The sequence below is a fragment of the Saimiri boliviensis genome, chromosome 9, assembly GCF_048565385.1.
Source record: "Saimiri boliviensis isolate mSaiBol1 chromosome 9, mSaiBol1.pri, whole genome shotgun sequence".
Taxonomy (NCBI): Eukaryota; Metazoa; Chordata; class Mammalia; order Primates; family Cebidae; genus Saimiri; species Saimiri boliviensis.
Window position 1 is genome coordinate 125,247,140 of NC_133457.1, and position 18,192 is coordinate 125,265,331.

Sequence of the window (18,192 nt, forward strand, 5' to 3'; positions counted from 1 at the left end):
AGGACACAGTGAGGAAGCTGCACCCACAGGACATGCTCCGCTCTGGACATCTGCCGCCCTTCCTGGACAAACCCAGGTTGCCGCCTCCCACGAGGCTCCAGGGCCTGCAGACACACCACCCATCCCTGCTGGGTCATGTCACCTCCACAACCACAAGGAACAGAGACGACAGAAAGGCAGCCTTCCCCTTCTGCATCCTGCACCATGGGTTCCCTGCCGTCCCCGCAGCACACCGAGCACGGCAGATGCGCCTGGGCCAAGCAGCTCCAAGTAGGTTGCAGGAGTGGGGTGCAGGCCAAGTGACAGCGGCCCGCATGAAGTGGCTGACCTAAAGCACATCACCAGGCTCAACCTCCCCCCACCCAGCCCGTCCTCATCCAGCCTAACTCAAACCAACCCAAAGCACAAATCCACACGACACACATTCTGTCTCCACTATGGAGCATGGCTCCAAGATCTCTCCTTAAAAAACTAATAGGAAAAAACAAAGAAACTGCCCTTCAACCCCTTCCCCAAAGTCAGCGACCTACCTCTCCACCTGCTCCTGAACCTGATCCCAGCACTGTCATCTGGCACCAGCCACCTCCATTCCGCTGAGATCGACAAACCCCAGGGTACCCTGCCCTGCACCCGCTACACACCCCAGCCCCAGCCTGTGTGTGTGCCCTGTGGGTCACCTGCCTCCCCTGCACCCACAGAATGTCCCCACCCAGGCTTCACCTCCCCCACACCAGATAAGCACCCACCCCATGGCTTCAGCATCACTATCCCCACGTCCCCACACTGCCCCCACTGAACCGCAGGCTCATACGCCAGGTCCCTCACGCTGCCCCCCAATCCCAGGTCCCTCAGGCCACCTCCCACACCCCAGGTCCCCCAGGCCACTCCCACACCCCAGGCCCCCCAGGCCACTCCCCCCATACCACCAAGTCTCTAGGGCTGGAACCATGTGGCGCAAGGCATGTGGCAGAGTAGCCCAAAACCTCCAAGGCACTGAGGTGACACCATCCCCAAGCCCAGCCTCGGGAGTCCAAGCAGAGCTCCGTCTGGCCTTGTAAAGCACCCAAAGGTGGAAGAGGGTGGCCCTGTCACCCATCCAGAATCAGAGCCCCCAAGGCACCCGATCTGTGCTTTCCAAACTCTCTGAGCTCTGTGGCCAATCAAGTGGGACGGGGGAGGGCCGCAGCGGCCAAGCTCAAGCCCCATCCCGACACCAGGAGCCCACGAGGCCACCGAGCAGGAGAACCAGGACCGCTCCACTGCCCTAAGACGAGCTCCCGGCCCGGCTCTCCACTGCTCTGGATCCCTCACTAAGTGACTCCAAAAGTGCCCGGTCAGGCAGAGCAGCAGGGAAATGCCGGGGTGTCCACAAATGAACAGAGGAGACGCCCACCTTGAGAAGCTACACGGGAGAAGAGAGCAGCGAGCCACGTTCTACACTGAGAGGCCACATCCGTGCACCCTGCTTCCGCCCCATCCACGCTGACCTGCATTGCTCCCCAAGCAACTCCATCAAGAAGCTGCTGAATCCACAGGTGTGATCTGAGCCCACTGCCAAGTGAATGTTTGTTGACCAACGAACCAAACTTATCCCCCTGGCCCACCAAGGCCACACGCAGAAGCCTGCTGGCTATCCATCGGTATCCCACCTGCCCCCAGGCACAAGCTGAACCATCCAGCACCCTGTGCAGAGAGACACAGCCAGTGACCAAGTCTTCTCGGCTGGAACGAGGCAGAGGCCTGCGTCACTTCTGAGGAGGGGCTTTAAGACCAGGGGTGCCTCTTGGCCACTTGCCGCCCTTGTAGCCACAGGACTGCGAGGACTGACAGAGATGGACCTCCCCAGGCAGATGAGGCGGCCCAGACCTAGCAAACAGCCACCAGCTTGGGGGAGCCCAGGCACTGGAGGGCCCGCAGGACACAGCAGGATCACCAGGTGAGGCCACACAGGCCCAGAGGCCGCTCACCATGCAAACTCGAGACATTCCACTCTGTGGATCTTCTCTCTGAAAGCCAGGTCCCTGTGCTTTAGGTGTTTGAAGCCCGTACCTTCACTCCACGCTGAACCATTTCCAGTCTCTCAGCGGCACAGGCCTAGGGAGGAGGCCTGAGGGAGTGACAGGTGCCCTGTGGCGTGTTAAGTGGCCTCGGGGTTTTTGAGAAACCGGTCACCTCTGTGAGCCTCAGCATCTTCACGGAAGGAGACTCTCTTCCGGGACTCTCTGGCCCTAGAGATCTGTGGACCCGTGAATCTGCACACCGACACACAGCAGGAAGGCAAGCACTGCACGCGCCAGAGCGAAGCGGCCTCCATCACAGCCCCGCTACCTCCACCCTCACCGCGCTGGAGGCCAGGAGAGACTGCGACCTTGCAACAAACACTCCACCACACAGGGCTCTCAGCGACAGCCGCACCATGTCTTTCCGCCCCAAGAGCTGACCATTCTTTGCTTTGGGACACCCCTCACTGCAACCTCCTCCTACCAGGCTCCTGCACCCAGGCATCCACCCTCACCCATCCCACTCCCAGCACCACTGGCCAGGTGCGCTCTCTGAATGCCCGCCTCTCTCAGCACTCCTCCCTGGCTCCCAAGCCGGCCCAGCCTTGGAGGTGCCAGCAAGTGCAGGGCAGCCTTCCACAGCTCTTCTAGCCTACTCTGTGGGGTCTCATACACCCCACGGCCATCAGAGCTGCCAATACCATGACTCCCAGACCCTGACCTGTGCCAGCAGCTGCTCCCCTGAGCTCCTGCCTCCCACCAACCACCACTGACTCTCCCTCTCACCCTGCCTGCCCACCTCAATCTCACTGCACAAGGGCCCTTGTCCTCACCCCTCTCTCCAGCCCACCCACACCTCTCTAAGCCCCACCACCAGCCCCAAGCCCCTGCCACAACCACCCCGTCATTCCACCAGCTCAGACACAAAAGTGACTGAATTCTGCCACATCCAGCTTCAAACCTTCAATGGCTTCCAGCCACTGAGGCACTTGGAATCAATTCACACTACCTGTGACAACCCTGCAATATAATCAATTCACACTGCCTGTGGCAGCCCTGCAATACAATCAATTCACACTGCCTGGGGGCAGCCCCATGATGTAACCAATTCACACTGTGTGCAAGCCCGTTATATAATCAACTCACACTGCCTGCAGGAAGCCCTATAATAAAATCAATTCATACTGTGTGCAGACCTGTAACATAATCATTTCACACTGTGCATCCCTGTGATATAATCAATTCACACTGTGTGCAGGCCTGTGATATAATTAATTCACACTGCCGCTAGGCCGCCCTGTGATATAATCAATTCACACTGTGTGCAGGCAGTCCCGCAATACAATTAATTCACACTCTGTGCAGCCCTGTGATATCATCAATTCACACTGCCTGCAGGCAGCCCTGAGATATAACCAATTCACATTATGTGCAGGTAGCCCTGCAATACAATTACACTGTATGCAGCCTGTGAATATAATCAATTCACACTGCCTGCAGGCAACCCTGCAATATAACCAATTCACATTGCCTGCTGGCAGCCCTATAACACAATTGATTTATACTGTGTGTAGCCCTGTGATATAATCAATTCGCACCAAGAGCAGCCCTACAATCTGCATGGAGGACCCCTGCATCTGCTCTTTCCTCAGCATGGACACAGGTCTCTGCTATATGTGGCTCACCCCTTTCTCACCCCTCAGCCTCCTGGGAAAGCGTTCCTTGACTACCCTGCCCAGCAGTCCCCTCTCACCTAAGGGTGCTTATCACAATCAGACATACCTGCTGATCTGTTTCCCTGTTAACTCCCTGGCCCCCACAACGGACACACCATGAAAGCAAGGACTGTCAGCCTGGGACCCCCCACAGCTGAACCCTGGCATCCTCGGCAGCATCCGCCGTGGCTCAGTACACGCCCTCGGAATGCGCTCATGTAGGACAGGCACAGTGGCTCATGCCTATAATCCCAACACTTTGGGATGACAAGAGTTCAAGATCGGCCTGGCCAACATGCTGAAACCCCGTCTCTACTAAAAATACAAGAATTGGCCAGGTGTGGTGGTGCACAACTGTAGTCCCAGCTGCTCAGGAGGCTGAGGCAGGAGAATCACTTGCTCCTGGGAGGCAGAAGTTGCAGTGAGCCAAGACTGCACCACTGCACTCCAGTCTGGGTGATGGAGTGAGACTCTGTCTTTAAAAAAAAAAAAAAAAAAAAAGCACTTATAAAAATGGACACAGTTGGTGAGAATAAATAGCCAACATCTGCATGAACGAGGTCTAATTTCACTTAAAGAAACACAACTTAAAACTAGACACAATTTTCTTCCTTTAGAATGGTATCCATTTCCAAAAGTCGTATTTTGGCAACGCTTTTAAAAGACTAATCTGGTGGAAGGTGATGTGTATCAAAGCCTCGAAAATGCTCAACCACCAGACACACACAGAGCAAGGCATAAAGGCATTCACCTACGGGGCCACCTGACACCGTCAGCACGGCACCCTGGCGGAGGGGCCTGTGACGAAATGCTGGAGGCTGAGGCCACCGAGGGCCAAGAGAAAGTGCACCAGACACAGGACAAGGCAAGGCACAGAGCTGGGTCACAGGAGAATTGTGATTCTAGAAAAGCACAGAAAGAGAACTGCACTGGACACAGGCCGAAGACACCCCAGAATGTCAGCAGTCTGGGCCAGGTGACGATACACGTGACTTTATTTTCTTCTTCACAGTTTTCTTTACTTTCCAAACTTCCTATAATGAATAAAAGCTAATTTTGAAATCAGAAAAATCGTGTTGGAGAAGTCAAGTAACTAATAATTTTACTATACTTACAGTTACATTAAAAAAAAAAAAAAAAATCAAGCCTGCTTCCCGTTTCACCCCCCTTTCCTGCCATGATGCTTCTGACACTGACATTCATAGCCTTCTGCAAAGCTCCAAGGGAGGCAGGCCTGTGCATTCTGGCCGCGCTCCGAGAGCCGTGCGTGGCTCCTGCGAACAACGTGGAGGCCACGCTTTTCTGCAGAAGACACAGAAGTTTCTTTAAAAACTTTCACAGGTCATCATCCCACACACTTTAGTGCAAAGTCAGAAGGGGAAAGGCTGTGTCTCCCGACCCCGAGGAACAAGGTGCCCACTGTGGCACCTTTGCCCACAGTGCTGCAGCTCACAGTGGACCAGCTGACCCACGAAGCCTCTGCTTTGGGTGTGCTCTGGCCACACCCAGCGCCCAGAGGACGGCTCAGCTCCCAGGCTCCTAATATCCTGCCTGGTCCATCCACTGTCCACTCAGACTCCCAACCCCAACCCCCAAACAATTCCCTTGGGACCCACAGACCTGCTTCTGCTGGGCCCTCATTCTAAAACCTAATGTCCAGTTTGCTAGACATAAAAAACTGTTTCAGGCGTTCCTGACTATTCGGAAACGGTCCCTCTGAGATCCATGTGCCCTGACCACCACCCGACCTGGCCATGCACCTCCCACAACTTTGAGACCAAGATGCCACGTGTGCCTTCCTCACATTGGTGCTTTCCGATGATGCCCAGTGAGGGACAGGCCCCATTGGGGCCTCAAGAAGGACGGATGCAGTGCAGGTCTACACGCAAGGCTACATACAACAGGGCTTGCGTGGGATCAAATTCTCCAGTCCCCAAACACGGTTCCCCACAGACAATTTCTCCCGTCCTCACACACGGTTCCTGACAGACAACTCTGCTCCACAACAACATCCACAGTGGGAGAAGCTGGGAGCACTTCGCAACCCCATCCCGCGCACAGCAGCACGCCCCACGCCACGCAGCAGGTAGGGCTGGAGCAGAGCCGACCTTCGCAGACCGACCAACAGGGGACAGCACTTTCTCAGATGGGAGCCGGGCCTCGAGGTGGACAACATGTAGCTCCTTGTTTTTTGAAAGCTGTCATTCTTTGGTGCAAACATTTAAGATATGCAAAAAAACAGAAGTTTTCATTTGAAACTTTCACGGTCCAGCCATGCAGAAATTAATTTCCAAACACAACTCTCAGCTCTTGCTCTACTTCACTCCTCCAAGTGAGAATTTTGAAAGAACAGCTGTGTACACGTTTGCAGTTGACGCCACCACAGTGCCATAGCAACCGCAGGCCCACCTGGAGGCAGAAGCATCCAGGAGGCCCAGGTGCACAGCGCCCAGCACAGACGGGCGTGGGCAGAAGCATCCAGGAGGCCCAGGTGCACAGCGCCCAGCACAGACGGGCCTGCAGCTAAAAGCCCCCTTTTTTCAACTGCTTTATTGCTATCAAAGGCCTGATGAAGTAAAGGCCCTCATCCCACTGCCTGAGCCGGGCGGCACAGGTGAACGCCCTAAACAGCAACTGTTTCCCAGACGATCGAGGCCTGGAGGTCCCTACTAAGCACCATGAAGAAAAGCAAAGCGCACAAAGCGCTTCGGGACCCCTGTAAATTACCCCAGATCTCAGGCAAGCTTCTCCAGAGCCCTGCTACACCTCTGCTTCAAGATCCTCAAAAAATAGCTGCTAATTATGCTTTGATCAACTCACATATAAACAACAATTTGTAAAAGCTTTCTTCAAATTTATCGTTTAAGTGGAAGAAAGCTCACATTTATACACTGGAGAAGACTGTGGAAGCAGAACAGGAGCCGCCTCAATTCCACTCTCATCGCAGGCTGCACCGCGCCCCTCTGTCTGCTGAGCCCCATCTGTGCTGCTCTGACCAAATGCCGCCTCCGGGCCCCCCTGTGCCCGTATCTAAGGGCCAACTCCCACAGCACACTGGGGAGCCCAGGGATGGTCCCGGGAGCCAGGGTGGCTGTGCTCTCTGACTTGGAAGAAGGTCAACTCCCCAGGCGCTTGCGCCCTGCCTCAGGCCCACCTGCCACGAAGCAAGCAGGACACCCTCTCCTACAAAGCTTCTCACAGGCCCTAAGAAACAGGGGAACTGGGCTGGGAGCGATGGCTCACGCCTGTAATCCCAGCACTTTGGGAGGCCGAAGCAGGCGGATCACGCGAGGTCAGGAATTAGAGACCAGCCTGACCGACATGGAGAAACCCCATCTCTGCTAAAAGAAATACAAAATTAGCCAGATGTGGTGGCGCGTGCCTGTAATCCCAGCTACTCGGGAGGCTGAGGCAGGAGAATTGCTTGAACCTGGGAGGCAGAGGCTACAGTGAGCTGAGATCCCACCGTTGCACTCCAGCCTGGACAAGAGGGAAACTCCCTCTCAAAAAAAAAAAAAAAAGAAACGGCAACAGTAACAAACTTCGAACTTCATTCTCTGTTCAAACTTACAGACCTCTCTATGAACACAGCACTCAGGCACCATAAGCAGTGAAGAGAAGCGTGACAGGACCCCGAGTCCTGGCTGCCACCAACCCATGAGGGTCACCAGCTCCAAGACACCAAAGGCAGGTGAGGTCCACCCCAACCTGTCACCAAGATGAGTCTGTTCATCCCGAAGTCAATGGTGACGACCCCAGCAGTTGGGCAGGGAGGAAGGGGAGGCCCGGAGCAGCACCTCTGCCCTAAGCTAGGCAGAGCCGTCCAGGGCTGACTTTGCACAGCCCCCCAGAAGTTCTTTTTGCTTGTTCTTTTCAAATGTCACTGCTATCTGGGTGCATCAAGAGGAACACTGGGTTAAGGCCTCTGCCTAAAGCGAGCCCTCCACCTATGTCCAGGCCTCCAAAGGCCACTGCAACCCTCCCCTATGTTAGGCGGGCAGGCAGCCGCTGCCCTAGGGTGACCCACCTGTGACCTCAGTAACTTCCTCATTGACAGAACCAGAGTCAGCTGCCACGCCAAACACCTCGGTCACTGAGAAAACATGCAGTCCGGATCATGTGTGAAAAACAAAAGAAAAATGAGGGGAAGTGGGAGACCTTGGAATAGTGAGTGCCACCTGACGGAATTCGCATTCTTCACCAAACAGGCGAATCCACTTTACAGGTGGGGAAGCTGAGGCTCCCAGGAATGATATACTCCTCCCAGGTCAAAAGGCAACAGTGCCCTCAGGTCACAAAATCTAAACTTCTAGGAATGTCCCTTTTGCCAGAGCACTGGCTGCCACCAGTGGCCACCAGAACTGGCAGTTCCCACAACCTCAGGGGTGGCCATCTCCATGATGCCACTGAGCATGGGGCTGGACCTGCCAAACCCAACCCCTGTACCCACAGCACGGTCAGCAGCTAGTGGACTTCTTCCCCCTTTCCCTACAGATGGGAACCAACGCTCAAGACACCACCCAGAGACACACATTCACCCTGGGAGTACTCATCCTAAAATACACAGCGAACACAAGCTCCCTACGCCGAGGGATCGAGGCCCATGACGAGAAAGTGCTTTTCTGTCCTGAAATGAGAATCTATACTTGGCCCAAATTTTAGAGCAACAGGGGAGTAAATTCTGCGTGAAAGTAGAATCAACCAAGATGCACTGACGGAAAGGCAAATTTGCTAGGCCAAACAACACCCTCCAGAAACAGGCATCTATAACACACACCCATTCGAAGGGATCTCTCACACCACTTGCGAACATACCGATATGGTGTCAGATCCCTTCTTCCTTCTCTCAGCTAAAATCACAATATGACTATGACATTTCAACTATCCTAAGCTGTATATAAGGAGTGCCTTTCTGTGTTCTTGGGACAAGTGTGTCACCAGCAAAAATCGCACTAAAGCCACGTTTTCTCCTTTTTCCCCAGTGAACAGAATTTAGACTCTGGCACCTCAAACCAGCAAATCACAATTACATTAACATAACTGTCTTTACAAAACTGTCCTGACAAAGAATATCAAGGCAGCTGGCTAAAACCAAATCCAACATACGTGGTGTACTGCAGGGCCAAAACACTCAGGGCCTAAGACTTAGCCTTAAGGGTGAAACCTCTGTCCCCTCCCTTCTCCCACCCAAGACCTCCACGGAGGGAAGGCCTGGGAGGGGCAGGCCCTTTCACACCCCAGCCAATTGCCACCAGTCTGTTATTCCACTTGACACCTACATGCAGCTTCCAGAACCCTGCCCACCCCTAATACTCCCGGCTCCGCCTCAGTTTGCAAGACTGAGTTGTAACTAGAATGAGTTATTCGTCAAGCAGGAGTTATTTTTGTAAGTTCCTTCCATCTTTGTTCTAAATTTTCTTATCGTGAAATACTTCAATGAAGCCAACTAGAATAATTCAATATTTTCTGATCAATTACAGAAAGTAACCAGAGTATTTGCAATTTGCCATTTTGATTTACAAAATTAAGCTGTACTGTTTAAAAGAAGGTACTCTGGTTTGGGGCACTGGTAATTTTATTGAAACTTTTTTTTTTTTTGCTTTGGCAGTTCCTGAAATAACACAATCAGAATTCCTCATTGGGGATTCTGTAAATGAACTGCAGGGGGGCATGAAGAGATGCGTAAACCTTGCATTTTTGAGACGGTAGCATTCAGCCCCTTGAGAGCTCTGCTCTCAGCCTGCCACCCAAGTGTCTGTGTGAGCTGTTCCCTGTCCTCACACACGGGAATCACAGTCAACACTCCCACAGTTGTTTTTCAAGGTGCCTCCTCAACAAACACAGCCAACCCTAAAACTGACCTTAAAACAGAAGATGGAGGTGAGTCCCAGGATCACTCATGACAAACACAGCAGAGATATCTTTTCCAAACACGTATTCCTCCACCTCCTCCCAAAAGAAAGAGAGAGACAGGCTTTACCTCTGCAGAGGCTCAGTGCAAGAGAACCCGGCCAGCCCCACATGGCACAGTCCCATACCTACCCAAGGGATGCAACAGGCACCTGGCCTGCGCTGAGACACGTGGGACTGCTAAGAAAACATTTTTATAATAAAGCATTGTGATATTTTACATAACAGACCACAGCCGTCAATCACCTTTCCACAACATTACTAAAGATCAGCCACATTTCCTAATAAAAGGTCAAAATACGCATCAAAAGCAAAACCAAGTCTTTGGCAAAACACTCCTGCAAACGCTTCAGGACCCCAAAAGCTTGTCATAATAGGCATCTCAGCAACCCCAGGGGAGCTGGCTTCCCAGTTGTCTCCCTCCCTGGAGCACCGCAACCCAGCGGCCGCCAGACACGCTTTCCCCGCTGCTGTGCTCCCTGCACCTGCCCTGTCGGGAGTCTGACCACCAGTCCTGAGCCTCACATACTTACTTGGACAGGAAAATCTTTCACTCCTCAAGATACTGCAATCCGGTCAAAGTGACCAACAGCTAGCTCCCTTCAGAGAGGGGACACAGGAGGGACCCACGCTCTTCTCGTAGTTCCTACTACTGCTGCCACCGCGCTGCTACAACTGCACGCCACACGTCACCACAGGCCGGGGAGGAGCTCCCCAGCCCAGCACCCACCACGGCGGCTGGGGAGGGCCGGGGAGCCCCAGACAAAAGCAGCCTAGCGTGCAATGCTGGCCAGGCAATCTTTTCCATCCAACTTGAGGGGCCCTGAGGAGTCACAGAGACAGCCAACTAGACAGGAGCGTGAGAACTGCCAGGCAGAGGGGGCGCCTGAGCCCCAGCCCAGGCATCCGCAGCAAAGCCAGTACCATCCCGAGACCCCTGCACAGAGCGAGAGCATCTGCTGCCACCGCCCTCCCTCTGCTCTCCCGAGAGGGCAGCAACCAGAGTAGCTGGGCACTCCTTTGGGCACCAACGCAGCGCTGGAAGAGACCGTGACACAACGGTCTGAAACCCTACTCCAGAGCGCGGCTCTCAGCAAGGCTGCGCGCCGGGAAAGCTCTCACAAGGTGCGCCTGACATCTCTGCCTTCCTGGTGGCAGCGTGGAAGCCCAAGCCTTCCATCCAGACTTCCCCAGCCCCGAGGAGGGGGCGTCACCCTTCCCCCTTGTCCTTGCCTGGAGATTAGGGAGGCTCACGCCCAGGGTCACAAAGGGGCAAGAAGGCTAAATGGGGACATACATAGGCCACACACCTAACTGCAGAACTGGGCAGGGGACAGCCGCTGCCACACGAGTCCTGCCCTCGGCTCCGCAGACCCCATCGCCTGGCCCAGAGAGCGCCTGCGCTGAGCCTTCGAACCCCCGCAGGGACACACAGGCAGGGAACAGGTTAAGGACCGCTCCACTAGGAGTCCTGGCTGAGCGGCTCCGAAACAAACCAGCCCGAAGGCACAGGCAGCCACCGCAGACGTCAGGACGAAGACGGGGAAGCAGGCAGTGCCAGCTCACTAGCAGGCAGCCACCTGGACTGGCCCGCACCTGGGCAGCAGCTGCCCCTCGGCCTGCTCCAGACACCGGCCTGCGGGACAGATGACCTTAGCATTCCACCAGCGGAGAACTTCCTGGAACTGGCAGCTGGCGCTGCTGGGACCCGCCCTTCCCTCCCGCCCCGTGCGGCCACTCACCTGGGGGCAGCTGGAAGTTCTGGATGTTCGTCGGGTTCTGAGGCGGCTGCGGCAGGCGAGGGGCGAGCACGGTGGGCGTCAGAGTGGCCCGGATCCCGCTGGTGGTGGCCGTAGGCGTCCGGGGCAGGCTCTGGGTCACCGCGCCGGCCGCGCCTTTGGGCAGCCCGGTGGGGGTCCCGGGTACAGGCGGCGGGACGGCGGCGGGGCTGGGCAGAGCCCCTTGCATAGTTGGCCCGATGACCATGCTGGCCGCCGTGCTGGCCGGGCCGCTGGCCGCCAGGGTCTGCGCCGGCGGGGGGGCCGCCTGCACCACCGTCTTGGGCGACTCGGCCTTGACCCCCGGCGCGGGCGCCGCGGCCGCGGCGCCGGGCCCAGGCTGTCCGCTGACCCCCGCGGGGCCCCCGGCGGTCGGGGCGGGGGCGGGGGCCGCTCCGGCGCTGCCCCCGTTCTGGGCGGCGGCGGGGGGCGGCGCGGCGGGCGCGGCGGTCGGGGGTCCGGCGGGGTGGCCGGGCGGCCGGGCCAGGGTGGCGGGCGCGGGGGGCGGCGGGGGCGGGGCGGCGGCGGGGGCGGCGGGCGCGGGGGCGGCAGGGGGCGAGGGCGCGGCGGGCGCGGGGGGCGCGCCGGCGCCCACGAAGGGGGACGTCTGGATGACAGTGCCGGGGGCGGCGGGCTTGGGCAGCGGCAGCAGCGCGGCGGGCCCGTTGTTGACCAGGCTGACAGCAGGTGCGGCGGCGTGATGCGAGTTCAGCAGCGCGGCGCTCCCATTCAAAGTTTGCGCGGCGCCGGGGCCGGCGGGCTTGCCGGAGCCGGGGCCGGGGCCGGGCCCGGGGCCGGGGCCGGGGCCGGGGCCGGCGCGGGCGGCCAGCGCGGCGGGGCCGGCGGGCTTGGCGGGGCCGGCGGGGGCGGGCTCGGGCCCCGCGGCGGCGGCGGCGGCGGCGGCGGGCACCGGGGCGCAGGCCCCCGCGCTGCCCTCGGGCGGCGGCCTCAGCTTCGCGGCGGGCGGCGCGGGCCCTGCGGGGACAAGGGGGCGGCGCGGTGAGGGGGGGCCCGGGCGCCGCGGCCCCCCGCCCCCCGGCCGCGCTCTACCTGCGGGGGGCGGCTCCGGCGCCGCTCCGGGCGCGCCCTCGGCGGGGGCGGCCGGCCCTGCGCCCGCGGCTCCGGCCGGGCTGCCGCTCACAACATGGTTCCCGAGCGCGCCGGCGGCCGCGGCCCGCACCTCGGGCGTGCGCGGCGCGAGGTGGTGGTGGTGGGCCGCGCTGGCCGCCAGCTGCGACTCGAGCGAGCCCACCAGGTCGCTCACCACTTTCTCGTCCACCTCGCTGTTGAAGAAGACCTCGTCCAGCAGATCCGAGCCCGCCGCCATCTTTTTTCCTCGGCCGCCGCCGCCGCCGCCGCCGCTCGGGCCGAGCGCGCCTGGGCGAGGAGGAGGTTCCGAGTGGGGCGGGCGCGGGGCGGGCGGGGGGCGGCGCGCGGCCGGCGGGGGGCGGGGGCGCGCGGCCGGGGGGCGGGGGCGCGGGGGCGGCGGCGGTGCGCAGGCGCGGAGGCCGCGGGCGCCCGGCGATTGGCTGCGGCGCGCGCTTAAAAGGCGCGGCCAATGGCTGCGAGCGCTAGAGGCCGGGGCGCGGGCGGGCGGCCGGGGCGCGGCGGCGGCGGCGGCGGGGAGCGCGGGGGCTGGGGCCCGGGGGCCCGGGGGTCCGGGCGGCGGGCGGCGCGGGGGCCGCGGGGCGGGGCGCGGGGCGCGGGGACGGCGCGCCGAGCCGGGCCGAGGCGGACGCGGGGCGGCGGCGGGGCCTCGCTCTTTGTCTCCGCTGGCTCCAAAATGGCTGCGGCGGCGCAAACGGGAGCGCCCGGCGGGTCGCTGTGCGCGGTGGCGGCGGCGCGGGGCCGGCCCGAGGCCCGGGAGCGGCGCGCGGGGCTGCCGGAACGCTGGCGGGGCAGCGCGCAGGCCCCGGAACGGGTGGGCCCGGGAGGCGGGCGAGGGCGCGGCGGGGACGGGGACCGGGGCCGGGCTCTCACGGCGCGCCCTGAGGACGGGGACGGCCGCCCGGCCCCTCCGAGCCGCCGCGGGGAAGCTGGGTCCGCCCCTGGCCCGGCCGGTCCGGGGCGGTGGGGAGCGGTCCTGCGCGCACGGCTGTCCTCCGCCTGCCGTCGTGACCACCCCGGGCCCTTCCCTCCGTTTTTAATCAATAAACCAAGCCGCCCGGGGTGACTGTCCCCGCGCCCAGCTGCCGCCTTGGAGACGAGAGTGTCTTATAAGCCTGTAGGTAAGAGCACGGTGCCTGCCGGGCAGCACCCCGAGTTCCCGAGCGTCAGGCCCGCCCGCCTGGAAGTAGCTTGCTTTTTACCTTCTGCGGGGGGAGGGCCGTCAGTTACCTAAAATAATGTTCCCAAGCACCTTTTCTCTAGAAATACTTCCGTGAAACTTCCAGTCCCCTTCTTCTGCGTGTTTTATTTTCCAACCAAAAGATGGTGTTATTGGACATTTCTAGTGCTTTTCCTTTCTCCCATTTCTTCCTGAGAGCCCAGAATGGGTTTCAGAAAGACGCTTCCTTGCCTCGGACCTCACTGGGGACCAGAGGCTCAATCTTCGCAGCTGTAGACAGCGCCGCAGTAAGCAGAGACCTCGGGACGACGAATGACGTTGCTGACCAAAAATGATTGATTTTAATTGTTTTAAGAAAGGAAACGGCTGGTCTCAAAAACAGACCCGAATTGGGCCCTACTGCCTGTTCGCATTGCAGCCTTTCAAACGGATGGATACGGGACCTCAGCCCAGGCGTGTTCTCCGCAGCCGCAGCAGCCAGTGAGCGTGGAGGACGGAGCCTGGGAGAGGCGCCTCCCCTACGGGAAAGCACTGTGGGGGGAAAATCGCTGTCGACGGACAGCTGGAGTTTTGTACCTGACCTTTGGCTCCCAGAAGGCAGGAAAGGAAATGAAAGGAGCAAGCTGGGTATGGTGGAGAGGGCACCTCTGGGGGCTCCAGGGGGCACCTTGAGCTCAGTAGTGGGACAGTGTGAGTTTTCCAGAAAGAGCAGAAATGTAGAGTAATGATTAAATCTCAGGATTTTTAATTTTTAAGTGTTGACAACTAATTAGAACATTTTTAAAGTAGGTCAAACCACAGGCAGGCAGACCGGCCCCGTGCACACTTGCAAGGCGGGACCCAGGCTCACAGCACAGCCGGTGCCCTCAGACTAGAGTCGGGGCAGAAGCAGAACGCAGGACTCGCATGAAACCGACCAGGTTCCAAGGCCCCTGTGTCCCAGAGGCCGGGGTAACTTTGAAGGTTCCCACGCTCAGGCCCCCACTCTTCAAGTCCGCTGCTACTCCAGTGAGATTGTAATGAGTCTGGTGCCTTGTACACACAGTGGTGGCTTCTCTGTTCTCCCAGGCCCTGGCGGGAGCCGGTCCTAAAATAGGGCTCCGTAGGCTGGGCTCAGCCTCCTGCACTCACGCCTTTGTTGGCATTACCCAAGGGCCTCTGGGGAACCGCCCAGCCTGGCAGCTGCTGCAGCTGTGAGGCGCCAAGGGTCTATCTATGCCCACCCATCCCAGCTTCCCTTGCAAGGACGGTCTTGTGCACCGGGAGGCCCTGGGGGAGGTGGGAGCCGCAGCCAGCTCTACTGAGGCGGGGGCTTTCGGGAGCACCGCCTCCCTGGAGGAGGAGCGGGGGGGCGCAGGGGTGGGGATACCACGTGACTTCCCCTCCTAATGTGCCTGCGGTGAAGGGTCACCCTGGGGACCTCAGGCCAAATTTTCTTCTTGTATCTCTGTGTGATTTAAGTTTTGCCACAAGCAGTTAGGACTTAACTTAGTTTGAAAGAAAAATCCCACCCTAGCATAAGGGGAATTGTAACAAGTGCCAATCGTAAACACTGTGTTTAAACCCGGCAAAAGGTTGCTCCAGGCTGGAGGCAAAGAGGTGGCGTTGGAGGCCGGCAGCTCGGTGGGCCTTCCGAGTTTACTAAGCAGGTTGTCTTTTCAACAAAATAGGTCATCAGACACACTCGCTTATTATAAAAATAAACTAATAAAAACATTGTTTTGAATTAAGTTTAAAACATATTAAGAATGAACCAAATCTAAGTATAGAGGGAGTCGTGGTTTCCGTGCTGCCGCTGTGTGAAAGGTCTGTGGTGTTTGTTACGTGACCTGTGCTTTTGTTGTCTGAGATCCTTCATCACAAAACAATTTAAAAAAAAAAAAAAAAAAAAAAAGCCCCGTATCTCACACCTATAATCGCAGCACTTTAGGAGGCTGAGGCAGGAGGATGGCCTGAGCCCAGAATTCAAGACCAGCCTGGGCAACAAAGCAAGACACTGTCTCTACTAAAAACAGGGTTTTTTTTAAAAATTAGCCAAGCATGGCACCTGTGGTCGCAACTTTTTGGAAGACTGAGGCAGGAGGATCAGGAGGCAGGAGGGCCCTAGAGTCGTTCGAGTTCAAGCCTGCAGGTGAGCTGCAATCATGCCACTGTACTCCAAGCTGGATGACAGAAAGACCTCCTACCCGACCCCACCCCGAAGAAAAAGGCATGCCGCTAGATGGCAGCTGAATGTTTTGGCACCGTCTTCAGCCCCACTGGTAGTGTTCCTCAGTCTTGCAAGGCTCAAAGGGATGTCTATGGTCAAAAATAAATCCGCACCCCGGGGAGAAACTCATGGCCATCTAACTGCTCTGCAAATGCAGATGGATGTGTTTTTCAACGTGGCCTTGACAAATGATCACACACGTGTGCCCTTCAACAACAGAAGTGGATTCTCACAGCTCTAGAAGCCAGAACCAGGGTGTGGGCAGGGCTGCCCTCCCTCCGGAGGTTCTGGGGGGGAGCCCTTCCTCCATCCCTGGGTTTGTGGCCGCGTCACTCCAGTCTCTGTCTTTACCTGGCCTTCTCCCTGTGTGTCTGTGTCCTCTTCTCTTACAAGGACTCCAGTCGCTGGGTTCGAGACCTACCTAAATCCAAAACAGTTGATCGATCACAAGATCCCTAACCAATTATGTCTGCAAAACCCCTGCTTCCAAATAAGGTTGCATCCAACATGTTCTAGTGGATGTGGTTTGAGGGGACACTATTCAAGCCAGTACATGGCATGGCTACTTAAGGGGAGACCTTAGACAGATTAGGAGGCACTTACCCTGCTCCCTTCACCCCAGGACACAAGCCTGGGGAGGCTGGAGTCCGAGACGGTAGGCTGCGACCTGAAGGCTCTGGTGTAGAGAAGGCCACTGGCCAAGACACCTCCACCACCTGCCCTGCTTTCCCAGGAAAATGGGATGCTCAGATCTGCTCGGCCAGGATCAGCCAGGCACCCACATTAATCAGGCCTGACATGTAATCAAGTGCCAGGCAGAGCCTGTTGTACAGATGAAGAGGGACTAGAACTCGAGATGAAGTCAGCAGCCCAGGTTTCATTCTCGGAAGGGGCAGAAGCCTCGGACTCGGACCCAAAAGCTGCCCCAGTCAGCACTGTCCAGCTGACCAACCCCTGCATCCATACACTAGGCACAGTTGGACGCCATGGATTAGACGCCTGCTTGCTAAATTATAGTCAGAGTCAGGCCTGCTTCCTCCCTGAAATTGACCCAGATCTCCCAAGCGGGACTGTCTGCAAACTCTTGAGTGACTCATTTACAACAGCCTCTTGGCTGACTCCCACAAATGGCTAACCATAGCCATTGTGGATGGATTTTACTAGCTTAACTCAGACAGCAGTGTATTTCAAAGTTCAGGAGTGAATGGCTTTGTCCTGACAGCACTCCAACAAGTCAGCCTTCCTGGGATGGCTCACCCTTCCCAAGGGTGTAAGCAAGGAATGACTTTCCAGGAGAGAAGCCTGTGGCCTCTTGACTCCTCCCTAACCTGGAAAGGTGCAGCACTCCTGGGATCCACATTCTAAGCATGACGTCCATCCACGGTTTCTTAGGAGTGCTGTTGCTGCTTTGCTTAATTTCTAAAATAACTGTCCCCATATTCTGCTCACGTGCTCAGTTTATAAAACCCAAACACCTGGCCAGGCTCAGTGGCTCACACCTGTAATCCCAGCACTTTTGGAGGCAGGTTTAAGACCAGCCTGGCCAATGTGGCAAAAACCCCATCTCTACAAAAATAAAAAATTTATCTGGACATGATGGCAAGTGCCTGTTGTCCCAGCTACTGAGCCCAGGAGGTGGAGGTTGCAGTAAGCCAAGATCGCCCCGTTGCAATCCAGCCTGGATGATAGAGGAAGACTCCTCCCTTCTACCAAAAAAAAAAAAAAAAAAAAAAAACACCTTCCTGAAAACCTTTAGTTCCATTGCAGGTGCTTTACCAATAACAAAACCTGTGAATATATAAAGAAAAAAAAATCATTATTCATTTTCCATTCTACTGGAAACTGACCCCTGATAGGACCTAGATTGATGAATTAACAAACAAGGATTTTAATGGAACTATTATAATTGCTGCTGTAAAGAAAATACTCTTTTCTTGAGACACGGTCTTGTTCTGTAGCCCAGGCTGGAGTACAGTGAGACCATCTTAGCTCACTGCAGGCTTTGCCTCCCAGACTCAAGAGATCCTCCCACCTCAGCCTCCCTAGTAGCTGGGACTTCAGGTGTGCACCACCACATCTGGCTAATTTTTTTTTTTTTTTTTTTTTTGGTACAGGTGGAGTTTTACCATGTTGCCCAGACTGGTCTTGAACTCCTGAGCTCAATTAATCATCCATCTCTGCCTCTCAAAGTCCTGGGATTATAGGTATAAGCCACTGTACCCAGCTGAAAATACACTGTTAACAAGATTTTTAAATTGCAACAGATAATTAGAAACTTTTTTTTTCTGGAGAC

At 57.0% G+C, this 18,192-nt stretch overlaps 1 protein-coding gene across 1 annotated transcript in view; it reads right to left on the reverse strand.

Annotated features, from left to right (window-relative positions):
• The window catches only part of TAF4 (TATA-box binding protein associated factor 4), an 80,241-nt gene extending 67,439 nt beyond the window's left edge, over positions 1-12,802 (reverse strand). The window contains exon 1 of the mRNA XM_003932716.3: positions 11,368-12,802. Within this exon, the coding sequence (XP_003932765.2) occupies positions 11,368-12,730 (1,363 nt within the window). The 5' untranslated portion in view covers positions 12,731-12,802. The remainder of the gene's footprint in view (positions 1-11,367) is intronic.
• Between the last annotated feature and the right edge of the window lie 5,390 nt (positions 12,803-18,192).